The 27,165-nt window shown below is 37.9% G+C and overlaps 3 protein-coding genes and 1 long non-coding RNA gene across 6 annotated transcripts; 3 read left to right on the top strand and 1 right to left on the bottom strand.

The window, feature by feature from the left end:
- Positions 1-396: 396 nt before the first annotated feature.
- Positions 397-3,524, top strand: LOC142550127 (uncharacterized). Its single transcript, XR_012821291.1, has 7 exons — positions 397-1,017; positions 1,902-1,961; positions 2,180-2,246; positions 2,701-2,765; positions 2,886-2,980; positions 3,079-3,269; positions 3,397-3,524. It is a non-coding gene; the product is annotated as an uncharacterized LOC142550127 (long non-coding RNA).
- LOC142550116 (putative tRNA pseudouridine synthase) lies at positions 3,455-10,381 on the bottom strand. Its single transcript, XM_075659355.1, has 8 exons — positions 10,290-10,381; positions 7,034-7,311; positions 6,866-6,901; positions 6,177-6,289; positions 5,935-6,083; positions 5,386-5,530; positions 4,586-5,029; positions 3,455-3,926 (listed from the first exon to the last, which is right to left on the bottom strand). The coding sequence occupies exons 2-8, from the start codon at positions 7,272-7,274 to the stop codon at positions 3,507-3,509; spliced, it is 1,548 nt and encodes a 515-aa protein (XP_075515470.1). The 5' UTR covers positions 7,275-7,311; positions 10,290-10,381; the 3' UTR covers positions 3,455-3,506.
- A 1,160-nt stretch (positions 10,382-11,541) lies between these two features.
- Positions 11,542-25,804, top strand: LOC142550101 (protein TIC110, chloroplastic-like). Of its 3 annotated transcripts, XR_012821290.1 has the most exons (17): positions 11,542-12,170; positions 13,054-13,113; positions 13,422-13,545; positions 13,652-13,720; positions 13,815-13,913; positions 14,067-14,133; positions 14,599-14,663; positions 14,821-14,915; positions 15,449-15,567; positions 15,712-15,812; positions 16,367-16,583; positions 16,737-16,894; positions 23,490-23,615; positions 23,830-24,792; positions 24,884-25,370; positions 25,477-25,651; positions 25,730-25,804. XR_012821290.1 is itself a non-coding variant. In XM_075659342.1 (15 exons), exons 1-15 carry the CDS (start codon positions 11,665-11,667, stop codon positions 25,124-25,126), a joined length of 3,012 nt encoding a protein of 1,003 aa, XP_075515457.1. In that variant the 5' UTR covers positions 11,542-11,664; the 3' UTR covers positions 25,127-25,804. The 3 variants fall into 3 exon arrangements, 1 of the variants encoding a protein (XP_075515457.1); XR_012821289.1 differs by having other exon boundaries at positions 24,884-25,651; XM_075659342.1 differs by having other exon boundaries at positions 24,884-25,804.
- LOC142550108 (uncharacterized) lies at positions 17,363-23,483 on the top strand. Its single transcript, XM_075659348.1, has 2 exons — positions 17,363-19,484; positions 21,940-23,483. Exons 1-2 carry the CDS (start codon positions 18,396-18,398, stop codon positions 22,549-22,551), a joined length of 1,701 nt encoding a protein of 566 aa, XP_075515463.1. The 5' UTR covers positions 17,363-18,395; the 3' UTR covers positions 22,552-23,483.
- Positions 25,805-27,165: the final 1,361 nt, after the last annotated feature.

Below are 27,165 nucleotides of genomic sequence, written 5' to 3'. Positions count from 1 at the left end.
TCCGATTCATATATCGTCTATGGTCATAATTTTTGATTTTGTGATTTGGTTTGTTTTAATTAATAAATGATATTAGTCATATTTAAATTCATTTAAATATTATCAAAATTTCGTACTTATATTTCCAGCAATTTAGTTGCTCACGTGCAACGCACATACACTTTTCTAGTGTGTGTATATATATATATATATTCTAAACGAGAATTCTAGCAGAAAATAGAGTCAAGTAGTGTTTGTTTTTTATACGCAGATGAGTGTTTTTATTATAATTATATGTTGAATTCGATTTTTAGTCGTATTTTTTTATAATACGAATTTTAACCATAAATTATTGGAATTAATTTTCTTTGATGTCATGTTTTTACAGTACCTATTTTTTTATTTACATGTAATAGGAAGGAGATGTAAGACAAGCAGGTTTTTTGTCTTCTTCTCCTTCCACCCTGCTGCTTCTACCATCCCCGCAATCTCCAGCGTAAAACCCTTACCGGATCATACAATCAAAATTGCAATGAACCCATCAATTATCTATACAGCTACTAATCCATCTTCTCCAAGCACGACAACTCTTCTTGCACCCCACTTTATCTGCAGGCCTTCCCGCTTAGCCTATGCAAAACCCATTTCCGCCTTCACCGCTACAGAATACCCGTCACCCGATCTTCTTCCCAACCCCCAGCCGCCGTAGTCTAGCCTGATGTGTGTGGAGACAAGAGGGAGCTGACTGGCGTCCACTCCCAGGCGGAGGCTATGTCACCACCCATCCGAATTTTCCAGCTCCGCACTTATATTTGCTGCTGCCGTTGCTTCTGGATATGGGCTTGGGTATAGGTTTGGAGGGTCTCGCAATTCCGGGATTGGTGGGGCTGTGGTTCTTTGGGCAGCTGGAGCTGGGGCTGCTTTTGAGCTGAATTCCTGTGTGCCAGAAGTCGCGGCTGCTAGTTTGCACAATTACGTTGTGGGTTGTGATGATCCTGGGGCTCTGAAGAAGGAAGATATTGAAGCCATAGCGAACAAGTAATCTAATTTTACTGCATAGCATGTTCACTGGTTTTCAGATGATTTTATCTGATGGTTGGCTGTTTAATTTTGCTAAAACTACTTTATTACTGGCTCTATCTTTAGTTGTGTCAGGAACGATGGCTATCATTATAGTTCATTCTATAATGATTGATGAAACCTACAGAACGGATATTTTCCAGAATATGTAGAAGTTTCTAAAATACAATCATGATATGAATATTGGGTCCAAGTCCAGCAGCCAATGGATGGAACCTACAAGGAGTACTGAACCATGCTTTTGCATTTTCTTGGTTTCGCAATCACTTCCAGTTGTGAATAAATCAGTTTCTCAGTCATCAAGTTTTAGAGTTCTTAGTTTTATCTGTTACTCAGAAGATCTTTGGAGAACTCTAATCTGGAAGACCTGTGAGGCGAATATATAATAGGAACCTTGGACCAAGAATGATAACTGGCCAATTTGAAGTGGCAAACAAGGGAGTTGCTCAAGAGTAGAGTGTTGGTGATTGTCGCCAGGAGTGGTTGCAAAAGACCACTTTCACTTCTCTAGTGTCTGGACATTTAATGTCCATAATTTTGTAATTAGAAGGTCATCGTCTCATTTTTTTGTTGATATGGTCTTAATTTTTTTTACTTGTATTAGCTTTTTCCTAATGGGGCAGTTAGATTTTTAGGCTACTATATGTTTTTTTTTAGGCCTAGTTTTTTTTAAACACACAGTAGGCGTTTTTTCCCAAAAAACTCCTCTCTCTACGCCCTCCCCTCTTCGACTTTAATCAGTTTCTTACTCTTGCTCATTTTTTATTTTTTCATACTATTGGCATGATTGTGAACCTTATCATTTTTTGCTTCTATTGTATTCTCATTGTACAATATTTCAGATACGGTGTTAGCAAACAAAATGAAACATTCAATGCGGAGCTTTGCGATATGTACGGCAAGTAAGTAAGAAGCTATTTGGTTAATTATAAAGTTTAATAATCAGTTTGTTTGTATGTGCAGACATGCTTTCAAATATTTCCCATCTAATGGAAAATCGGTTTTCTAGTGTTTATATGTTTTCACATGCTAGTGTTTTCTTTGGGTAAATGCGGATAAAACTCAAATCCATTGCTTAATTTTAGAATTTCTATAGTCATCAAATTACCTTGTCTGTCAGGTTGAGGTTGCTGTGCGGGATAACGCCCAGAGGTTCTATGCTTTCAAATTTAAATCGATTGGCCAAGGTAATACCCTTTATGTGATTGTTTTATGCGCCACAAGTTTCTTGATATCATTTTTCGTTTATAGAAAACCCTGTTAGATTTATTTCCTATGGTTGGTCTCGAAAAATCTTTCAAGAAAAATTATTAATGTTTCTTCCATTTCATGTCCATTATTTAACTTGTATTTAGGCATCTGCTTTAACAGATTACCAAGAGTAAGTATGTGGAAAAATGTAATTTTTTTTCATTGTAAAGTATCTTAAAGTGACACAAGCTGAATGTTGTTAAGATGTCTAGTCTTTTGGTTTGATCGATTTATGTAGATTCCATCTGGCAGAATTTGCTTCCAATATGTGAATATGATCTCTTACTTATTATTGATACTTTAGTAAATTCGTCTCTACATTCTACACTCTACTAACGAGTAGTAATAGGTTGACATTGCAACATATTTATGCGTCTTTATGTTTGCTAGATCTTAACGCGACTCAGTTGATCAGCCTCAGAGAAGCACAACTTCTGTACCAACTTTCGGCCGAGGTAAAGAAACAAAAAAATCCTGGGAATCAAATATTTGATGCCACTGGCCGTACTGTTGAATTTATAAGAATGAGAAGACACATATCTTGCCTGGCTTTCAAAGGTGGTTTTTTTCCTCAGCTTGCTGCAGACATCTTTAGGGAGCATACCAGAAAGCTTGTGGAGCAAAATATATCAACAGCTCTCAATCCATTGAAATCCAGAACTAGAGCTGGGTATGAGAACTATTATGCTTCTATGCTTGAACCTGTAGTAATGTGCGACTTATCTTGATTTTAAGTTTGTTTTAGTCCTTGAAGTTGCCTTGGTGCAGGTGTTGAGACTTGGTTCTGTGGTTCATTTGTAATTCATTCTCCTGTGCAAATTTATGTTTCTTTGTTGGTGATGGGGATAAAGTTAAAATAAGCACCGTAACACCTAACACAAGTGAATTTATTTGTACACGTCGTTAGCAGAAGCCCAAAAGCTGAATGATTTGTGCTTAAATTATTCTAAGTCAGCAAGGTTTATGTTAAGGTCGGGGTTATTTGAAAAGAAACCGTTGTGATAAAGACGTGTTAATTGTTGATTTTCTACATCCAACAAACTTCTCTTTTATATTTCAACGAACCTATCGTCATTTTACTGCAAGTATATACCCCTATGGAGAAATACATTTACTGAATAAATTAAATGAAAAAAATTAAACATAACTAGAGAAAAGTTGGAACTAATAATAAACTATAAGCCCAAAAAATTCAATCAAACTGCAATATTTTTTTTACGAGACTCTAATTCATCTTTCCACAAATACCGAGCAATCCTAACTTCATTCAATTGGGATTCAGGAATCCTAGTGTTCGTGTCTAGTATTTCAACCCAGTCCTTCCATGGAGCCTTTGAAGGGTCTAAAAAAGTGGCCAACTGAGGTAACATCACGGAACCATAGAAGTCATCAACCAAGTCAAGGATCTGTTCTGATTCAACCAGTGTCAACATTTCGGGCCTTCTTATGTTCCCTGGTCGTTTTCTGACATCAAAATCATTCCCCCTCAGTACCAGAACTTCAGATGGAGCAAGGGGCATAACAATCCTGGAGAACTTGGATAAGGACAACTGCAAAATGTCTCTGGGAAGTAAATTGCGCTTAATTGCCACGGCTGTTCCTACCATTTTGCGTATCTGGTAATTCGTTTTTGAACAAGTTAAGCAACGGTATTCAATAACAGAAAGGTAAGCCAAAGTGTAATAGATTAACCACCAAATATACAACACAAACACTAGTGTTAACTGTTAAATGATAATCTAAAAAACATGTTTCCTTACGTGCAGGCAGCATTCTCAAAAATGGAATGCTTTTTCATAAATAGGCTGGACAAGCTCTCGTACTATGTTAAATGGCCGTTCCATTTAAAAGTATGGGTCATTAAAGAATAGACGAGGCACATATTATTTACCCTCTTAACATGTAGAACCTGCATTTTCAGTTTGGTTTAGCTGATCGGGTTTAGGGAGGTTGGGGCGAAGGTTGGTGTAGGGTGAAGGGCGGGGAAGACTGCTCCATTTCTTAGGCATAGTATATCCATCATTCTTTTATCTTCAACATCCTAGGACATTCCCGTATTACACATGAATCATGATAGATACGTACATTCAATAATTATAATTATAGTAATACCTGGAACCAGGATGTTATTATTTGTGTACCCTAGAGTTCTTAAATGGAACACACAGTTCGTCCAAACCTCCACTTCCCAGTTTCGTACATAAAGCGTGCAAACCAACACACTAAAAGATATTTAAAAATGAAATGGGCCTCCGTAAAATCTCGAAGAACTTACTTGATGCAGCATGAATGACTCTCCACAAATGGATATCTCAACATAATTCAAACCAGACATCTGCTCCAATTTTCCACAATAACACTGAAGAATCTTACGAACACGAGAACCAGTAAGTTTGTCCTTTGCATCAGGTTCATGCAACCACCGAGCAAGCACAGGTAACATGGGATCTAGTTTTTTCAAGTTGTCCGCTTCCTCATCAAAAGGTCCGGTTAAAGTTCGATCGGAGCATGGAAAATGAGGGCTATGCTCCTTCTCTCCAGAATCTGTCATCAAAGTTGTTACATGAATATCTTCTCCATCACTTTCCTCTGACACGGAGCCGTTTTGCACATTTGACGAAATTTTCCTTTTCCAGGCAGAACCATTTCCACAGCTTTTTAGAGGAAACTGTTTCCTGTATTTAGCTTGAACTGTATAATTGTGGAATGGATGTTCTCCCTGGAACACCATTCGTTAATACAAACTAGTTCGTGAAAGATATAAAACGACACTTGATTCAGACAATACAGAGCCACTGAAATAGTCTGATCGTGTATTATATAGGTTCTGCATACAGATATAACTTCAGTGCCAATTAAATATGTCTAGATTCAGTTTACAATATCATAATATAGCACAGAAGGTGGCCAACTTTGCATTTACAAAAAGGTACTTGCAAAAGATAGGCATATGGTGATTTCTACGGACCAATGATCGTACCTTTTGCTACTGGTTCTAAAATAGAAAATTTAACAAAAGCAGATACCCAAATTTTCCAAACAACTCAAGAAACACATCGATTTTAAGTAGAATACCTTGAAGCCATTCAATATATCATTGAAATATGATATATGGTGATCAATTTCAACAGCAGTAGAAGTTTTTTTCACTCCAATAATATCAGCAGGAAGAAAATAAGAATATTTATGGATGCTACATTCCCTTCTGCCATCAAAACTCCTGAAAATAAGGTGACCAATCAACAAATGCTCATAAAATAAGCGAACAATGTGTAAAAGAAACACAAAGAAAGTAGAATTCACTTTCGGGAAGCACATAAGTAAGTGGTAGTACCAAAATTAAGAAATGATAATTTTTGGATGCATTGCTAAACAAAATTTCTTTCAAACATAAGGCAGACAAAGACAGTTTCGCCAGAAAAGAACATGAACCACGCTGGAAACTTTCAGTCAATCAAATAGATATAACACATGGTAAACCGAGTTACTCAACTTGCTACATTTGCAAATTTCTGCAGGCTATTCAGCAGTGGCAAAGTTTATGATTGGGGCTCAAATGGCTACGGAGTACCTTCCATATCACGATTTTTAAGTAAAAAGGCACCATCACTATAGACAAACTACCTTTGTGAAGGTACAATGCTGAAGACTCTTATGTTTTCAGGAAGATGTGAATTTATATAACCAGCAAGGATGAAGCCATTAGGATCATTATTCCAAGCAAACTCAGGTATCTCCATTTTGAGGGATATCAAGGTCGCCAATGAATGAACCTAAAATGCATAACAAGGAAACGAACCAATTACATAAAATGCACGTGGAATACACCTACTTTGCAAAATAACATATAGTAATATATGGCTTACCCCTTTGTCTGTTCGGCTACTTCTTGCCCATCCAATTTTGTGCAAATCCCCAAAATTGCTCTCTCTTATTCCACCAGAACTAAAAATTGCCTTTTCTAGTTCACCTTCAACAGCTATATCAAAAAACCATCCTGTTTAAGTACATCCAATCCAATGCTTCTTGTCTCACGCAGCATTCTATAAAATCAACAATTTTGTTGAAATTGAATAGGCAAACAATATAGTCATCATGGTAATAGGCATCGGAAAATCCACGAATTAAGTTTGATGCAAGAACAATTTTCCATCAAAGCTTCATAGTCACTTCACTCACAATACACTAAGAAGTAGCAACAAAGAGTCGTAATTAGCACCGTGACAATTATGCTATAGGAAATTTGTTATTGCTTGCACATCTAGGAATAGGTGTTTCAAAGTCAAAACCATGATATATACACCAAGACCTTCTTTCAAGAAAGTCAAAATAACATCTAAAGGCAGCACTTTGTCTGAGATCAATAGAATGATTTGTGATTTCGTCAGCGTGTTCAGGTAAATGATAATCACATTACTTTGCTGTTATATTTAGCTCCTTTTCCCATCGAATCAACATCTCATCGAAACCAACAGAAAAAAAGAAAACGAGGGGGAATAAATCAAGAACACAACATAAGGAGTTCCCGAGAAAAGCAGGACAAAAAAGATCTTACGAGAAAACGCATGTTCATCTCTTTGAATTTGCAAACCTGAGGTGTCATAAAAAAGATTTATCACCAGCAGAAAGTATAATGGAGTATAACGGGAAAAAACCTCAGCAATTAATTAATAACATCAATCATGCAACACACCACAGAGGAAAAAAGAACAGAGAACCATACCTCGGTAATCAGAACCTACATAGCCGATGCGCATGACTACTTTCTTCTTGCGAAAAGGTTTCCATTTGTAGGCCGTCTCCAGCAGCTGCAGAGGAGCTCTGTCGGGGGCAGCGGAAGATGAAGCGGAGTAGAAGCGGAGAATTAACTGGAAAAGCTTATTCTTGTTGCTAGAATTCACCATTTTAGCAGGAGTAAACAAACATGGCGCAATTGGAGTTCGCAGAAGAATGAAGACCGCCATGGTTTCCGAAGATCCAAGGAAACAAAACTGTAACAATCTACGGAGGGGAAAATGAGGAAATCGGGAGTGATTTATTCAATTCAATAAAAGGGGATTGGAAATTTGGAATGTATTTTATTTTTTACCCTTATTTAAATTTATTTAAAACATAATTTTGTCGATTAGTGTATTTAAATCTAAATTTTAATTTTAATTTTATATAATAAAATTTATTAAAATTTTAAAATATTCACAATCTACATCTCACTTGTCAATATTTCTGGTTCTTTTTGTATCATTCTTTTCATCACCATTTTTGTCAAATTTATTTGGTTTCTTACTTTACATGTTGTAACAATGAGTATACAAGACCTTTGTTTGGAAGAAATCCAACGAAACAATCACGTATTTGTAAGAACTCAACTTAATATTTTGATTTTTATCACTGATTTTTTGATTGGGTCGAGCTCGACCCACGGTTAGCATGTTCTTCGAGTGTAGATCTATTAGTTGGTTTCTTGTTCGACCTATTGCTCATCCTAAATAGATCGATTTCGATACACATCACATACATAACGAATTTTGGGTCGAAACTTAACACTTGGTTGAGCTTGTAAAGAACTCTCTTTACATATGGGACGAGGCTTGATGTTTGGGTCGAGGCATTGGGTTGAGCCTCCACCCAATTTTTACTATGACACAAAACAATTTAAATTTTTACAATTAATATTTTTTTTTTTTTCAGATTTACTTCCCCACGAAACTTGGACGAAATTAATTATTTGATTGTAAGTTAACTTTACGACCCATCAACTGATGTTCAACGCACGCTTACACGTCTAAAAATGAGACCCATCGACCACGCTCACACGACTAAACATTGAGGCTCGACTCATTGAGATATATTAAAAATTCAACTTATATTAAACATGGGTCGAGTGAATATGAGTCGACTGAACATTATGCTCGATTGGTCGAGTGAGTGATTTTGCAATACATTCTTAACATTAGGCTCAACTAAACGATATATTATTAACATTAGGCTCGACTATACAACTTAACATTTGGTAGCATTTCTGATGATGTTATAACGTTATCATTTTTATGAATATCTTTTAACAACTTACATAAATTATAACATATATCTCATATTAAAATGTTTTCATAATTATAAATTATTTATATACTTGAGATACATTCTAATTATATTTCACGTCATCATCATAAGATATCAATTATATATTACAACATTATCAATTTTTATGTTAAACTCAATCATTATCTTTTGATTATTAATTTTTGTCTTTTAGTTATTTCATATCTAAATGTTTAACTTAAATATAAATTATTTACATATTAACATGTTTAACATTTAGACTCAACTTCGACTCAAATTATTTACTAGAATTAAAATCAACCCAAACTCGACCCAATCCCTAAACCCTAAACCAAACCCCAAATCTCAGACCACAAACTCCACCCACTCCACCCAAAATGTACCCACTCGACCTAAACCCTAAACCTTAAAACTAGACAAAAACACATTACAATCTCTGTCAAGAAAAACACAAAACTCAATCCACCCAAACTTCACCCACTGGATCTACTCCATCACAAACACATTACAATAAATCATTCAACTCAAACTCCATCCACTCCACCCAGATACCATCTACTCGACCCACTCTACCACACACATTACAATAACTTACTCCACCCAAACTCCCCCCACTCCACCCAAACTCCATCCACAACACATTATAATAACTCACTCACCCAAACTCCACCCACTCCACCACAAACATATTACAATCTCGGTCAAGAAAAACACAATTAGAATGTCATTTTCTCTCACTCCACCACAAACATGTTACAATCTTTGTCAAGAAAAACACAAATTAGAATGTCATTTTCCCTCAATTCCCTTTTTTTTCTTCCTTTCTTTAACAGCTGACCAAACTGGCATCTATATTTTGACTATATATATTCATTTTGCAAACAGGGTGTGCTTCACAATTGGAAGGATGAAGATTGCATCAAAATATTAAAGAAATGCAAAGATGCAATATCAATCTCCAATAAGGAAAAGGGAGGAAGGTTGATAGTGATCGACATGGTTTTGGGGTGCAACAAAAAAAAAACACATTAAAAGAACATAATAAACTCTTCCAAGACATTCTGATGATGGTTTATTTAAATGGGAAAGAAAGAAATGAGAAAGAATGAGAGAAGTTGTTTCTTGATGCTGGCTTCAGCAGCTACAAGATTACGGCTACAATGGGATTGATATCCATTATTGAAGTTTATCCATGAATATTTTGTTCGAAATAATAATAGGTAAATAGATAACACATGTTATTAGATAACCAATTCATAGCAACACTCTACCCACATTTGAAATATGCATATCACTCGACCCATACCATTTGACAATAATACATTCGACCCATTGAAATATGTGACAAACTCGACCCACAATCCTGTTCGACCCACATGCTCGATCCACTCAACCCACGTCCGTTTGAAATATGCAACATGCTCGACCCACTACACCCATGCTCGACCCACGGTCTCGACCCACTCAACCTGGCTCGACCCATTAAACCCACTGCTCGATCCAGCCACACTTCTACCCAATAAACGAATCATAATCTCGAAAGAAACTGATTTCTGTATAATTGTTACAATATTACTACTATACAAATTTTATAGCACTTACTTCTCTTACAAATTTTCAAATGATATTTGATTATATTTTGTTTTGTTTCCTTTGAAGAAACAAAAAATTGCGAGAATGGAGAGAAAAATAGTTCCAATGAAAATAGAAAAACAATTGAACTGAACGTGCGGACGAGATCAATTATATATATATATATATATATATATTAATTCAAAAGTTAAACCTAATTAATTAATGAAGCTAATTAATGATCTCACATACCTAACAAAGTCAACTCCTTTTTTCTCGATTTAAAAAAATCAAACTCCCTTCTATTTAATTAAAATTTAAATAAATCATATATTTTTTGTTGACACTTAGGTTGAGGGTGTCGTCACACACTCACAGACTCATTGCTGCCTGAGTACTTGCCAAGAGGCTAAAACCCTGTGATATGAATATCCTAAAATAATCTTTTTCTATTCCAAAATATTATATATATATTTAAAATAAATAAAGAGAAACTTTATTTCGTACAAATATAAAATATTATTAATTTTCTAAATAATTTATAAACACTTAAAAAGTAATGAATATATTTTTCTTCACTTTTATGAATCAATTATGCATATGATTTTTAAGATATTTGTCAGCAATCCGTTACGAAACAAATCAGTTAAAACTCAATTTCATATTTTTTGTTTACCATTTTCCCCAAAAATGATCTCTCTTCCATATATATGGTCTATCGAATTTGTCCCTGAACTTTAATAAATGCACTATTTGTTACTTAAAAACAATCCATATACCTCATTTTTTGAGAACTCTAATTGTTACTCATCGATGGTTGAAAACGATTGCAAAATTGAAAGTTGGAGTCGAACGGGGACAAATTCGAATGAGCTCACCAATTACGACATCGTAAGCTTGTTGACGGTTAGTTGTACATATACATACTACAAAATCTATTTTCAACAGATATCATGCTTACACTATTTGAATCGACTGCCTTGTTTGATTCCAGCTTTTAACCCTTTAATTAGGAATTGAAGTTCTTAAATTTGAGGAAAAATGAAGTAAAAGAGGTAACAATCGATATTTTTTAAAATTTAGGAAGATCAGGTGTGTTTGGCAATATGCATGAAAATGAGTGCATTTGGGACACAGATGAAAATGAGTGAGTGTATCTAAGAAAGTTAATGGACGAATTCGATGAATCAAATAAAAAAAACATTTAAAAAATTTGACAAACAAAAAAGAATAAATTGAACCTTAACCTAGTTTTTAAGTTTTTGCAAACCTATTTTTATGTTTATAAAAGTTCGATTATGTAAAAATATCGCGTAACAAAATCATTGACCAAATTATTAAAAAAATTCAGATAAAAATATATCATATTGAACTTATATGTCATGAACGCTGATCAACATTCATTCTGTTTAAAAAAATATTATATTTACACGCGCGCATATATATAAACTAGAATTATAGCAGAAAATAGATGTTGAATTTGATTTTTGTGATGTCAGTTGTATTTTTTTAGAATTTTAACCATAAATTATTGGAATTAATTTTCTTTGATGTCATGAATTTTACAGTACCTATTTATTTGTTGATTTACATGTAATGTAGAATACGAAGGAGATGTAAGAGAAGCAGGTTTTTGTCTTCTTCTCCTTCAACCCTGCTGCTTCTACCATCCCTGCATTCTCCAGCGCAAAACCCTTACCGGATCATATAAGCAAAATTGCAATGAACCCATCAATTATCTATACAGCTACTAATCCATCTTCTCCAAGCACGACAACTCTTCTTGCACCCCACTTTATCTGCAGGCCCTTCCCGCTTAGCCTATGCAAAACCCATTTCCGCCTTCACCGCTACAGAATATACGTCACCCGATCTTCTTCCCGACCCCCAGCCGCAATAGTCAAGCCTGATGTGTTTGGAGACAAGAGGGAGCTGACTGGCGTCCACTCCCTGGCGGAGGCAATGTCGCCACCCATCCGAATTGCCAGCTCCGCACTTATCTTTGCTGCCGCCGTTGCTTCTGGATATGGGCTTGGGTTTAGGTTTGGAGGGTCTCGCAATTCCGGGATTGGTGGGGCTGTGGTTCTTGGGGCAGCTGGAGCTGGGGCTGCTTTTGCGCTGAATTCCTGTGTGCCAGAAGTCGCGGCTGCTAGTTTGCACAATTACGTCGTGGCTTGTGATGATCCAGGGGGTCTGAAAAAGGAAGATATTGAAGCCATAGCAAACAAGTAATCTAATTTTACTGCACAGCATGGTCACTGGTTTTCAGATAATTTTATCTGATGGTTGGCTGTTTAATTTTGCTGCAAAACTACTTTATTACTGGCTCTATCTTTAGTTGTGTCAGGAGCGATACGGCTATCATTAATCATTATAGTTCATTCTATAATGATTGATGAAACCTACAGAACTGATATTTTCCAGAACATGTAGAAGTTTCTAAAATACAATCATGATATGAATAATGGGTCCAAGTCCAGCAGCCAATGGATGGTACCTACAAGGTGTACTGAACCATGCTTTTGCATTTTCTTGGTTTTGCAATAACTTTCAGTTATGAATAAATCAGTTTCTCAGTCCTCAAGTTTAAGAGTTCTTAGTTTTATCTGTTACTCAGAAGATCTTTGGAGTACTCTAATCTGGAAGACCTGTGAGGCGAATAGATAATAGGAACCTTGAACCAAGAATGATAACTGGCCAATTTGAAGTGGCAAACAAGGGAGTTGCTCAAGAGTAGAGTGGAGTGCTTGCAAAAGACCACTTTCATTTCTCTAGTGTCTGGACATTTTAATGTCCATAATTTTGTAATTAGGAGGTCCCCATCTCAATTTTTTGTTGATATGGTCTTAATTTTTCTTTACTTGTATTAGCTTTTTCCTAATGGGGCAGTTAGATTTTTAGGCTACTGTATGTTTTATTTTGAGGCCTAGTTTTTTTAAAAAACATACAGTAGGCGTTTTTCCCAAAAAACTCCTCTCTCTACGCCCTCCCCTCTTCGACTTTAATCAGTTTCTTACTCTTGCTCTTTGTTAATTTTTTCATTACTATTGGCATGATTGTGAACCTTATCATTTTTTGCTTCTGTTGTATTCTTGTTGTACGATATTTCAGATATGGTGTTAGCAAACAAAATGCAGCATTCAATGCGGAGCTTTGCGATATATACGGCAAGTAAGTAAGAAGCTATTTGGTTAATTATAAAGTTTAATAATCAGTTTGTTTGTATGTGCAGACAAGTTTTCAAATATTTCCCATCTAATGGAGAATTGGTTTTCTAGTGTTTATATGGATCAATATGTGTTTTGGCATGCTAGAGTTATAACAACTAAACACTGCTTTGTGGTTCGAGGGTTTTCAATAAATGAATGCATATCCAATGCCCATTCAACGTGCATTGCACACTTGAGATTTAAGAACCGATAACGACATTTTTAAAAACTTTCAGATCCTTTTGTTTATCATTCTGCTTTCAATCTTAGATTTGTATTGGCTGTCCTTCCTCCTGGAGGTGAAGATCTCAAAGGTGATGAAGTTGAGACCATTATTAAATTCAAACAATCCTTGGGCATTGATGACCCAGAGGCGGCATCAGTACACATGGAGGTACTATTGTTTGTGATTCTTGATTTAAAGTGAGAACGAGAATACTCGTCGCTTTAATTTACTATGGGGATTATCTGTTTTGAAGTGTTTTATCTTGATTTCTCAGATTGGTAAGCGGATAACTAGGCAAAGACTTGAAACAGGGGATCGTGATGCTGATGTGGAACAACGTCGGGTAGGATGTTATTTTGATATTCTTTGATATTATATATTTCATCCGTTAGGACACAGTGATTTGAGCTTGTATATATTTTATGTTTCTGCTGCAGGCATTTCAGAAGCTGATATATGTGTCAAATCTTGTGTTTGGACAAGCATCAGCTTTCCTGTTACCCTGGAAACGCGTGCTCAAGGTCACTGATGCCCAGGTATTTTAGCATTGTAAGGCTTTCCCGTGATAATTTCTTGGCATATTTGATTGTGACGTTTTGTAGTTTTTTCTTTGGGTAAATGCGGATAAAACTAAAATCCATTGCTTCATTTTAGAATTTCTATAGTCATCAAATTACCTTGTCTGTCAGGTTGAGGTTGCTGTGCGAGATAACGCCCAGAGGCTCTATGCTTTCAAATTTAAATCGATTGGCCAAGGTAATACCCATTATGTGATTGTTTTATGCGCCACTAGTTTCTTGATATCATTTTTCGTTTATAGAAAACCCTGTTATATTTATTTCCTATGGTTGGTCTCGAAAAATCTTTTAAGCAAAATTTTTATTGTTTCTTCCATTTCATGTCAATTATTTAACTTGTATTTAGGCTTCTGCTTTAACAGATTACCAAGAATAAGTATGTGGAAAAATGTAATTTTTTTTCATTGTAATGTATCTTAAAGTGACGCAAGCTGAATTTTGTTAAGATGTAAGTCTTTTGGTTAGATTGATTTATGTATATTCCATCTGGCAGAATTTGCATCCAATATGTGAATATGATCTCTTACTTATTATTATTATTATTATTGATACTTTAGTAAATTCATCCCTACATTCTACACTCGATTAATGAGTAGTAATAGGTTGACGTTGCCACTTATTTATGCGTCTTTATGTTTGCTAGATCTTAACGCGACTCAGTTGATCAGCCTCAGAGAAGCACAATTTCTGTACCAACTTTCGGACGAGGTAAAGAAACAAAAAAATCCTGGGAATCAAATAGCACTGGGAATCAAATAGCATATGTATCCATCAGATATTTGATGCCACTGGCCATACTGTTAAATATATAAGAATGAGAAGATACATATCGTGCCTGTCTTTCAAAGGTGGTTTTTTTCCTCAGCTTGCTGCAGACATCTTTAGGGAGCATACCAGAAAGCTTGTGGAGCAAAATATCTCAACAGCTCTCAATCTATTGAAGTCCAGAACTAGAGCTGGGTATGAGAACTATTATGCTTCTATGCTTGAACCTGTAGTAATGTGCGACTTATCTTGATTTTAAGTTTGTTTTAGTCCTTGAAGTTGCCTTGGTGCAGGTGTTGAGACTTGGTTCTGTGATTCCTTTGTAATTCATTCTCCTGTGTAAATTATGTTTCTTTGTTGGTGATGGGGATAAAGTTAAAATAAGCACCGTAACACCTAACAAGTGAATTTATTTGTACATGTCGTTAGCAGAAGCCCTAAAGTTGAATGATTTGTGCTTAAATTAAGTCAGCAAGCCTTTAAAATATAAATCAGTTGATTTGGCAGAGTTTGGTCTGATCAAGTTTTCAAAGATTCATTTGAAAAATATTGACCTAATAATAGAGCCTTGTCCTCGTATTGACAGCCTACAGTTTTTTAATCTGTTTCTTACTGTTTGTAACTATAGTTTGTCTTCATCCCCACTTTTTTTGGTCAGCGGTTAACAGTCCGACAATGTTTATGTTCTTTGTAATATGAATGCTTAACAAACTGTGTGTGTTTTACAGGAATCGTGTCATTGAAGAACTCGACAAGATTCTGGCATTTAATAATCTCCTAATTTCTCTTAAGAGCAATCCGGATTCCAGTCGTTTTGCTAGGGGTGTTGGGCCTGTGTCTTTAGTAGGTATTATTACTGAGCAATTTTGAATCCCTCTTTCATCTTGGTTTGAATATTCTATAGGCTCTCTGGTACTATTTTCTTGAAGATTATTTGGGAATTTTTCCTGTATGTACTTGTCAGTTGAAGCTTTGTTATTTCTTGATTTAGGTGGGGAGTATGATGGCGACATAAAGATCGACGACTTAAAGCTTTTGTACAGAGAATATGTGACAGATGCTTTGGCGGGGGGACTTATGGAAGAACAAAAGGTTCTGACCAACATGTTTATTTATTTCATTATTTCCTTTATTGAAATGTTGTAAACTATCATTCAAGTTATGCAGCATAATGCTTTCCTAGTAACTTATGGTCGTGGAATGTGCGATAGCTACTCCAATTTTGTGTTGAACTATTCACCAATTACCACCTCGAGTGGGTGAACATGCCTAGACTTAAGATTATTGTGGGGTGTTGGGTGGTATCCTGCAATATGCTTATATAGTGGCGTGCTATGTATTGTGTGTACGGTGAAGAGATTCAGCTCAGTGGATCAGTGATTGAAAGAAAACTGAGGCTTTTGATTATTGTTACATTTATTTTATAGTGAATATTCAACATTCACCACCATATTATTTTTATTTATTTATTTACAATGAGATGCCTATGCCTAATGGTATTTGTGCTGTTAGAGACTAAATATGTTAAATATTTCGTATCTTTATCTGCTAAATTTTGTCGAGCTTACCTGTTTTCTGTTTGTAATCCTACATTTTTTTTAAAAATTATTTTTATCACTGACTTCGTTTTTTTGTTTTTATTGTAGCTTGCTGCTCTTAATCAATTAAGGAATATATTTGGTTTAGGAAGGCGAGAAGCAGAGTCAATTGCTATTGAAGTTACCTCCCAAGTATATCGCAAACGCCTTCAGCAAGCAGTGTCTAGTGGCACCTTGGCAGCTGCTGCTAGTAAAGCAGCCTATCTTCAAAATCTATGTGAAGAGTTACACTTTGATCCACAGAAGGCCGTAGAGATTCATGAAGGTTCAGTTTATCTATGAGGGATAACATTTATATTGTGTTGGAAGCTGTTTTCTGTACAGTCTTAAGTATTTATATTTATTTGAGTGTTTCAATGAGTTACCTAATCGTGTATTACTTTTTGTTCCCGAAAGCATAACTTTTTTTATTGGTCAGAAATTTACAGAAAAAGACTTAAGCAACTGGTAGCTGACAAAGGTGAACTCAGTGATCAGGATGTGGAAACATTAGAGAAGATACAGATTAGTTTATGCATTCCAAAAGAAACTATTGATGCAATTCATGCTGATATCTGTGGCAGTTTGTTTGAGAAGGTAACATTGTTATTTTCCGTCTCTTTTATGCTTCTAATGTGGAAGACTAGTGTAGAGTTTAATCTTTTTTAAGAGGTAAGAATTCACTAGAAGTTCAAAATTAAAATCACTTGTAGCCAGGTCTTACAACCACCCATCTGTAATAAATACTGGCAAATGTTTTTGTCAATAAATTAGAAAAGAACAGAAATAATCTAGATTTCAACTTTAGTACTTGTGCACTTTTTCATTTGGGATTGTTTCTTCTAATAATTTTTTAATGCTGTTAACAAGTTATAATTGTATATTTTTGAATGTGTATGAGCTATTCTCCAGTTTTATAACAATATACATCTTCTCCTTAATATAAAGATAAGAAACTATATAAATCACACTAGTTGATTTCATCTTTGAAGACGGCCCAATAACACTTCACCTAACATTTAAGTTAGCCAACCATGACTGAAAAAATTTGGAGGTTGGTGTCATGAGCCCAAATTCAATCATGAAAGACTTAAGTCCATCAGGCCCAGAGACATCCAAAGGCCCAACTAAAATAGCATTTGAGAAGCCCAAGATAGTTAAAACGTATGCTAGGAGGAACAAGGGAGAGAAACACGTGAATGGGGGGGAATAAAATAGCAGTTAGAGGGGAGGAGAGATTCATTCAGTTATATTTCTGTTGAGTGAGCACTAGCTGTGGTTAGGGAGAGAAATATTGTACAGAGCACATAAACTCTGGGTTTCCATTTCTTCATTCAATATAATTTTCCATTTTCTTATTGATCTATCTCTTGAAATTGTGTGTGCGTGATTCTCGGAATTCTCTGAGCATAACATTGGTCCGACCTGCCGGATCCGAAGGACGCACAAAGAAGATGGCCAACACACGTAATGATGCGAAATTTGAAACAATGGAACGATCAGTGAATGGCTTGCAGGAGAGTATGCTGCAAGTGCAGGGAAGGCTGGATAAACTTGATCAAACGCTCGGCGGCTTCCATGAGCTGAGGGGACTGATGGAGCACCTGATTAAAACACAGGGAGGAGGGAAGGGTTCTGGTCATTACGAGGAGACGCTAGGAGGAGGGAGGGAGGAGAGCGCGGAAGCCACCAATGTTGGGAGACACGAAACAATTACAGAAGAAATGAGGATGGCGTTGAGGAGAATCAAATTACCTGTGTTCGAAGGAGAGGACCGATGGGTTGGCTGGGGAAAGTGGAGCAATACTTCGATGTTCATAACACCCCAACCGGATGTAGGCTCAAACTGGCTTACATCTGTATGCAGGGATCCACCATTCATTGGTTCCGCTGGATGAAGGCGAGGATCCTTAACATGAACTGGGATCGATTTGCGGAAGAATTGATTAAGAGGTATGGCGGGTACGAAGCTAATCCATTCGAGCTCATAGCCTCACTGAAGCAGGGATAGCAACCCATTGACACATATATCGAACAATTTGAGATATTGGTTGCCCAGATTGGTGACGTTCAAGAGGACCAATGTCTGGGTTATTTCATGAGCGGGTTGCGGGAGGAGATTCGTCGGCGAATGATTGTTCATAATCCGCGGACAGTGGATCGCGCGATGTTGTTAGCAAGGGGGTTGGAAGTGGAGTTGTTCGGTAAGGTGATGGATCGTGGCAGAAGTAGATCTGAGCTTGGCCAGGGTCTTGAACAGAGAGGGCCCATGAATATGAATTGGGCTAATCAGGCCCATTCCATTGGTAAGGATTGCCATCCTAGTAACCCACCATCACGTCTTAATGCAAGAGCGTTGGGTCCAGGAGAAGAATACCCGCACAGGCCGCACGCCCCGACGAATTACGGAGGGGGGTCGCGATTTTATCCTGGCGGGAACAGTGGCGGAACAACGAGGATCCAGTCACCGAAGAATTGTGATGGTAGAATCGTGTCACACCAAGAGTTTTTGCACAGGAGAGAGAAGGGGTTGTGCTTTAAATGTGGGGAACCATATCACCCCTTACATCGATGTGTGAATAGGAGTTTAAGGGTGACGATTTTGGCGGAAGAGGATGGGGAAGAAGTCGAGGAGGGCCAGGGAACAACTGAGGAGGGAATTGACCAACAGCAGGGGGAGGCTGAAGCATGGTTGGGAGCCCCGGTTACTGAATACAATACGCTGGAGCTGCCAATGTACTCCGTCAGAGGTATTAATCAACCGCAGACAATGAAAATGAAGGCGAAGGTAGCAGGACGAGAGGTGGTGGCGATGGTTGACAGTGGTGCGAGCCACAACTTCATTTCGAGGAATTTGATTGCTGATTTGGGAATCAAAGCGGATGAGGGGGTGAAATTTAGCGTGTGCCTGGGGGATGGATGCCGTGTGGCTTGTCAAGGGTTGTGTAAAGGGGTAGAAGTCGATTTGGGTCTTTGCCAGATACAAATCGAGGGGTATTTATTTGATTTGGGTGAACTTGATCTTATTCTGGGCGTTGATTGGCTCCGAACTTTGGGCGACGTCATGCTGAATTGGGCCAAAATGGAGATGAGATTTACGTGGCAAGGGCAGACTGTGGTTCTACGAGGGGACCCGACACTCAGTAGGTCCGTGGTATCGTTCAAATCGATTGCTAAAGTAAGAGAGGTAGAATTCTGTGGAGCGATACTGGCAAGTGGAATGACAGCGTGCTGAGCAAAATAGCAGTAGAGCAAGAGGGTTCCAATGGGGCAATTGACATTCTCCTCTCCCATTATGGGGAAGTGTTTCAAGAGCCTACAGGACTGCCTCCTCGACGATTACAAGATCATGTCATAAACATCAAGGAGGGGTGTGGACCGGTGTCGATGAGGCCATATCGCTACGCCCATCACCAAAAGGATGAGATAGAACGCATGGTGCGAGACATGCTCAAATCGGGTGTCATACAGCCAATAGCAGCCCATACTCCAGCCCCGTCATTTTAGTCAAAAAAAGATGGCAGTTGGCGATTTTGTATTGATTACTGGGCCTTGAATGAGATCACCATATCTGACAAATATCCTATCCCAGTGGTTGAGGAGCTCTTCGATGAATTGCATGGTGCGAAGTACTTTTCAAAGCTAGATCTCAGGTCGGGGTATCACCAAATTCGGGTTCAACCCGATGATATTCCAAAAACAGCGTTTCGAACGCATGATGGGCATTACGAATTTGTGGTAATGCCTTTTGGTTTGAAAAACGCCCCGGCAACCTTCCAATCCACAATGAATGAGGTATTCCGACTTTATCTGAGGAAGTTTGTTCTTGTATTTTTTGATGACATACTAATTTACAGTGAAGGGTGGGAGGAACACTTGTTGCATGTGAGAATGGTGCTTGATGTACTGGTGCGAAACAATCTGGTTTTGAATAAAAAAAAATGTCACTTTGGGTTGAGTCAAGTAGGCTACTTGGGACATATTATCACTGGTCAAGGGGTAATGGTGGATCCAGACAAGATAACGAGTGTGAGTCAGTGGCCGAGACCGAAAACCACAAAGGGTTTGAGAGGATTTCTGGGGTTGACGGGTTATTACAGAAAGTTCATTAAAGATTATGGGAAGATTGCTAAACCATTAACCAGCTGAAGAAAAATAATTTCTCCTGGAATGACATGGCAGAGGAGGCGTTTGTCCAGCTCAAAGAGGCTCTTAGCACAGCTCCCGTCCTTAAAATGCCCAATTTTAGTCAAGAGTTTGTGGTGGAGTGTGATGCATCAGGAGTGGGGCTAGGAGCAGTGCTGGTCCAAGAGGGCAGGCCCATCGCCTACTACAGTAAGGCGCTGGCTGAGAGGGCTCCAACAAAGTCAACGTATGAGCGAGGACTAATGGCTTTGGTCTTAGCTGTCCAACATTGGCGCCACTATCTTTTGGGGCGGAAGTTCACGGTGATGACTGATCATAAACCACTAAGAAGCCTCTTGCAGCAACGAATTACCACTCCTGACCAACAATATTGGTTGGCCAAACTGCTCGGTTACGAGTTTGAAATCAAGCACAAGGGAGGGTTGGAGAATGGGGCAGCTGATGCGTTGTCACGGAGAGAAGACGGGCGATTTGATGGTTTTGACAAAAGCTGAATGGGTTGAGTTAAACGAACTTAAGAAAGCGGTTTGGGAAGATCAAGAGCTGAGGAAGGTTATTGAAAAACTTCAAGGGGAGGACAGGGGCAACACCCATTATATGTTAGTCAACGATTGTTTGTTGCACAAAGGCAGATTGGTGGTTCCGCAGTCGTCACAGTGGGTCACCAAATTATTAAACGAGTTTCATAACACTCCAGTTGGGGGTCACGCCGGTGCACTACGAACATATAAGAGGGTAGCGAGTAATTTTTATTGGAAGGGAATGAAGGCAGATGTCAGAAAGTTTGTAGCTCAGTGTTCGATTTGTCAGCAACAAAAGTATGAGGCCACCAAGCCCGCGGGATTACTCCAACCATTGGCACTACCGGCAGTGGTTTGGGAGGATTTAGCCATGGATTTATCACGGGACTCCCAAAATCAAAAGGGTATGATGTAATATTGGTGGTAATAGACAAGCTATCCAAATATGCACATTTTCTGCTGTTGAAACACCCCTACAAGGCAAGTGCAGTAACCGAGCTGTTTGTCAAAAATGTGGTGAAATTACACGGGGTTCCAAAGACGATTGTGAGCGACAGGGATGCCGTGTTTATGAGTCTGTTTTGGTCTGAAATTTTCAGGCTCCAGGGAACCCAACTAAAAATGAGTACAGCGTATCACCCTGAGACCGATGGACAGAGTGAAGCGTTGAACAAGTGCGTTGAGACTTACCTACGTTGCTTCTGTTCATAGCAGCCTAAGAGTTGGGCTCAGTGGCTACATTGGGCAGAATATTGGTACAATACTTCTTATCAAACATCAGCAAGAATGAGTCCATTCGAAGTGGTATATGGGCGCAAGCCACCAAGCATGACTCAATTTATTCAGGGAGAGACACAAGTGGCTGCGGTATCACAGGCATTAGGGGACAGAGATGAGCTCTTACGGCAACTCAAGTATAATCTGGAAAGAGCTCAGCAGCACATGACGAAACATGCTAACAAAAAGCGGCGAGAGGTTCAATTTCAAGAAGGAGACATGGTATACTTGAAGTTGAGACCACATCGGCAGAATTCAGTATGTTCCAGAATTGCTCAGAAACTTTCTAACAGGTTCTATGGGCCATTTAAGATTGAAAAGAAGGTGGGGACAGTTGCCTATAAGTTACAGCTGCCCGAGGGGTCGAGGGTGCATCCAGTTTTTCATGTTTCATGCTTGAAACGAGCAGTGGGCACCTCTGATGTTGAGATCAAACTACCTGAGGAAATCGACACAGATTTGCTCATGACTTTTGAACCTGACGTGGTTTTAGCAGAGAGGATTAAACATCTCAAAGGGCAGCCCTGTCAACAGATTTTAGTGCGATGGAAGGGACGATCCGAAGAGGAAGCTACGTGGGAGAGTCTAGAAGATTTTCAAGGGCAGTTTCCTGATTATCACCTTGAGGACAAGGCGCATTTTGAGGAGGCCAGTAATGTTATGAGCCCAAATTCAATCATGAAAGACTCAAGTCCATCAGGCCCAGAGACATCCAAAGGCCCAACTAAAATAGCCTTTGAGAAGCCCAAGATAGTTAAAACGTATGCTAAGAGGAACAAGGGAGAGAAACACGTGAATGGAGGGGAATAAAATAGCAGTTAGAGGGGAGGAGAGATTCATTCAGTTATATTTCTGTTGAGTGAGCACTAGCTGTGGCTAGGGAGAGAAATATTTACAGAGCACATAAACTCTGGGTTTCCATTTCTTCATTCAATATAATTTTCCATTTCCTTATTGATCTATCTCTTGAAATTGTGTGTGCGTGATTCTCGGAATTCTCTGAGCATAACAGTTGGTAAGTGGTTCGAGTTCCAGAGAGTAAAAAAAATCATTTGAAAAGAAGGGTTCTTGTTGAGATAATTTATATCTCAAAACAGCCTGGAGAAGCTTTTCTAATGAAGCAGTTATTTAAAAGCTATTTTGTTTAAATAGTAGTAGTATTTTTTGTAATTAAAAAAAATACATAAAATGTCAACATCCAGAAAATAATACTTCTTTTTAATCAAGAAAATATTGCTTTTTTTAGGACTCTGTTTCTGCTTTTAAAACACACTTAAAAAACCATGCTCAACAAGGTAATTTATTTAAGCCAAGTGCTTCTGCATCGAAATTTGCTTTAAAGCTAAGTGCCTAGGTACTCAAAGTAATGTAGGGGACTTGTTCTGAAATCTGTCATTTGACGAATTACTTCTATATTTGTTCTTTGGAATTGCAGGGGACTTGTTCAGAATAATGAATTTGTGTTCCCTTTGTAAAATACTTTCTATATCTTGTAAAATGTTTCTCACTTGTGTAATATCCTTAAATCAACACTTGCTCATACCTCCTCATAGATGTGAATGTTTTTTCACATATTACCATCACCATCTACTAGGCTATACGTTTTTGTTTCAGGCCCACCCCAATAGGTCCTGAGTTCTTTGTTTTTGTATCGTCGTGCATAAAGAATCACAACCTTGAAGATGGTGTTAGGTGATAATAATTATAATTACTGGGTCATTTAATTGGTTGTCCAATCACTTCAACAGGTCGTTAAGGAGGCAATTGCTGCCGGAGTTGATGGCTACGATGCAGCGATCCAAAAGTTTGTCAGAAAAGCTGCTTTTGGTTTGCGTTTAAACAGGGAGGTTGCTATGTCTCTTGCTAGCAAGGCAGTAAGTGCCCAACGAACCAAGACATTTTTATCCTATAAAATCTATTGAATCCTGGATAGAGCTCTTTCGGCTCTGATTATTTTTTTGGCCTATCAGCCATCTGGCTGGCTACCGATTTATTTGGGGGCTTATTGTATGCTAGATAATTTTCTGCAAATCTTGTGATGCCATCGATTTGATTAATCTGAATAGTTATGTTATTGGTTGTGCGTAGGTCCGTAAGATTTTCGCAAGCTACATTCAGCGAGCAAGGGCAGCTGGAAGTCGTACTGAATCCGCGAAGGAACTCAAGAAAATGATTGCTTTCAATAGTTTGGTTGTTACTGAACTGGTTGCAGATATCAAAGGTGAATCAACTGATATAACACCTGAAGAACCTAACATGACGGAAGAACTACAGATGGAGGGTGAGGAGGAATGGGATTCCTTGCAGTCGCTTCGGAAAGCAAGGCCCAGCAAGGATACTAAGGGAAAACCAGTCCAGACGGAGATAAATCTTAGAGATGACCTCCAAGGAAGGGATAGAGCTGACCTTTACAAAACGTACTTGCTATTTTGTCTTACTGGTGAAGTGACCAGGATTCCTTTTGGTGCCCAAATCACCACAAAGAAGGATGATTCTGAGTATGTTTTGCTTAACCAACTTGGTGGCATACTTGGGATGTCAGACAAGGAGATCGTAGAAGTGCATAGGAGCTTAGCAGAACAAGCTTTCAGGCAAGAAGCTGAGGTTATTTTAGCTGATGGACAGTTGACTAAAGCTAGGATGGAGCAACTAGATGTGTTGCAGAAAAATGTTGGATTGCCACCTCTGTATGCTAAAGATATCATAAAAAGCATAACGACTACGAAACTGTCAGCAGCTCTTGAAACTGCCGTAGGTCGGGGGAGACTGAACATTAAGGAAATTCGAGATCTCAAAGAAAATGGTGTCGATGTAGATACCATGATATCAAAAAGTTTACGGGAGTCCCTCTTCAAAAAAACTGTGGATGACATCTTCTCCGCTGGTACTGGAGATTTTGACGAAGAGGAAGTGTATCAGAGAATCCCAAAAGATCTCAAAATTGATCCCGAGAAAGCCAAAGGAGTAGTTCTTGAGCTTGCTCGCACTAGATTATCAAACTCGCTCATCCAGGCAGTGGCACTTTTAAGACAAAGAAATCAGTCGGGTGTGGTACGTACTAGTTCTAATTTTCTCGCCAGGTCTTAATTGATATTTAAAAAGTGTAAAAACCGTTGCCCATTATTGTTGTGCGGATTTTCAGGTTAATTCTCTCAACAACCTGTTAGCATGTGACAAAGCCGTTCCTTCCACTCCATTGTCATCGGAGGTACCAGAGGAACTGGCAGATTTATTCCTCGTGTACCTGAAAAGCAACCCTGCTGATGAAAAACGAGTCCGGATACAGTATCTGCTCAACATTAGTGATTCAACTGCGGAAGCTTTAGAAGCCATGAAAGATAAAGGATTACCAAATGAGAAGGTCGAGGAAGAGTTTGTGTTTTAAAAATGCTTGTTTTAGCCATTTTGATTTCGATTTGTTCGAAGATTTTGTTATATATTTCTACTAATAGCCGAACAGGTAAGCAAAGACATTTTTATGTTGAGAGAAACTGACTGTTTAAAGGCGTCAGAATAGGATTTTCTTTGATTTGCAGTGGGTGAATTCTGCAGTTAGCATTCTTGGGTTCATTGTTACTCCACATTTCAAAATAACAAATATTTAAGTTACGATTATCGCACAAACATATGTATGTATTTATGCCCTCAAGTTCTCGTGATTTTTTTAGTATTTTATTCAATCGTGCCCAATATTTCTTCATTAACGTCAAAACTTTTTTCCCCTTCTCTCTCAAGGGTCATCCCCATCCCCAGTAGTTTCCACAGAACATACATTGCCCAAGTATACGAGCGTCATCCAATAACTCCCAACTCCCTTCCTAGAGCTACCAGTGGGTGGGCTGGAGCTAATTCCTTCTGCGCGTACTCGAATCGAGGACTCCCGTTTGGAAAAGATTTTCTCAACACTCAGGTGAGCATGATCAAATCCTTTCAGAGGATCCAAAGGAACCCAAGAACTTTCTTCAACTATATATCTGCCCGTGTTCAGGTATTGAGATGTAATAATCATTCGAGTGAGCCTTCGCGGCGATTGAGCAATACAAAATCAAGTATTTCTGACAGAGAGACGGAACTCTAAAAAGAGTTAACGTGCCTAGCATTCCATACTCATATGAAGGAATGCGATAAGGCGCTACATATCCTAGAGCTATGAGTTAATGGAACTAAGATGTCGTAGAACTATCCTTCACTATCTCTTAATGTATGAGAGTTAATGAGCTGTTCTTCTATGGTTCTTAAAGGTCTAGTACTGGCTTCAATGAGCTTCGCATTGGTGATAATGAAATTGTTTAAATGATCTCCATGTTCTAGTGCACCAAATGTCATCAAGAAAATTCAGATATTTCTTTCCATGGATTAATGAATACATATTGTCTTCCAGGTATTTTTCTCCCTCTCATGCTTGCTAAGGTCTATTTCTTTCTCTATGTCAAATAAAAACTTTTTCAGTTTTGGATCCTACTAGACTTGCACATCAACAAAACATTCAAATTTATTTTCATGTCTTTTTAGCAACTGTCGTTTGTCCCGTACTTCACAGGCAAACTAGTTATCTAATCTCACATGCTGTGCTAGTTCTCCACGATTCCAACTCTAGTTTCTCAAGAATTTATCAGCACATAGGAACGATTTCCTGCTATCCCAAGTGTCTTTAGAGTCAATATCATCGTTGATTCCAATTTCTCCACTATGAACCCCTGAGACTTCGATACTTTTGACCCTTTTCTTGATTTTCTTTCAGCCTTCATGATGAAATCATCGGCAGAGCGGGAGAACAAGATCTTGAACTAATGACCAAGTCAGCCACTTGGTGATTGAAATATATCAAGTGTCATGTTTGATTGTATTTTATATCAGTTCGACTCACAAAATTTGTGGAGAAAGTTAGCAATAATTTTTTAAAATATTTAAATGGTGTTGAGTACCAACACTTGCTGATTCAAGTGCAAGGAATTAGATTACTCTTAAATAAGATCCTGATTTGTGAATGAAGAACTTGGTGATATTTACGCTTGATTATAAATCGAAATCTTGAGTGGACGATCTTCATGAATTAAATGGTGAAGTTACTTTACTGTCTTTCTGAAGGTATCAAAACATTTCATCAAACAGAAATTGTGCAATAAAAATGTTTCAATTTCTTTTCTGGAAAAGAAATATTGTTTTTCTAAACACATGTAAACAATGGCTTATCAATTTTTCATTGTTTAATAGAAAAGGCTGAAAAATCATATATTAAAACAATATATGTGTCAATGTTTAACTAAACTCTGTTTCTTAGCTAATCCTGAAGACACAATTAATAGCAATAAGGCAAAAACTTGTGTGAGATGATCTCACGGATCGTATTTTGTGAGACATATCTTTTATTTGGGTCATCCATGAAAAATATTACTTTTTATGCTAAGATTATTACTTTTTATT

This window comes from Primulina tabacum, chromosome 1 (assembly GCF_025594145.1).
Source record: "Primulina tabacum isolate GXHZ01 chromosome 1, ASM2559414v2, whole genome shotgun sequence".
Lineage (NCBI taxonomy): Eukaryota > Viridiplantae > Streptophyta > Magnoliopsida > Lamiales > Gesneriaceae > Primulina > Primulina tabacum.
The sequence above is the reverse complement of the archived record's forward strand: the minus strand, read 5'-3'. Positions and strand labels throughout refer to the sequence as shown.

Excerpts from the sequence above, each read along its gene's own strand:
- LOC142550101 (XM_075659342.1), top strand. The coding sequence starts at position 11,665 with ATGAACCCATCAATTATCTATACAGCTACTAATCCATCTTCTCCAAGC. Across the intron at positions 14,664-14,820 it reads TGTACCAACTTTCGGACGAG|CTTGCTGCAGACATCTTTAG; the intron begins GTAAAGAAACAA and ends TTTTTTCCTCAG. Across the intron at positions 14,916-15,448 it reads AAGTCCAGAACTAGAGCTGG|GAATCGTGTCATTGAAGAAC; the intron begins GTATGAGAACTA and ends TGTGTTTTACAG.
- LOC142550108 (XM_075659348.1), top strand. The coding sequence starts at position 18,396 with ATGAGCGGGTTGCGGGAGGAGATTCGTCGGCGAATGATTGTTCATAAT. Across the intron at positions 19,485-21,939 it reads CGATTGCTAAAGTAAGAGAG|GTTCAATTTCAAGAAGGAGA; the intron begins GTAGAATTCTGT and ends AAGCGGCGAGAG.
- LOC142550116 (XM_075659355.1), bottom strand. The coding sequence starts at position 7,274 with ATGGCGGTCTTCATTCTTCTGCGAACTCCAATTGCGCCATGTTTGTTT. Across the intron at positions 6,902-7,033 it reads TGTAGGTTCTGATTACCGAG|GTTTGCAAATTCAAAGAGAT; the intron begins GTATGGTTCTCT and ends ATGACACCTCAG. Across the intron at positions 5,030-5,385 it reads ATATATTGAATGGCTTCAAG|GGAGAACATCCATTCCACAA; the intron begins GTATTCTACTTA and ends ATGGTGTTCCAG.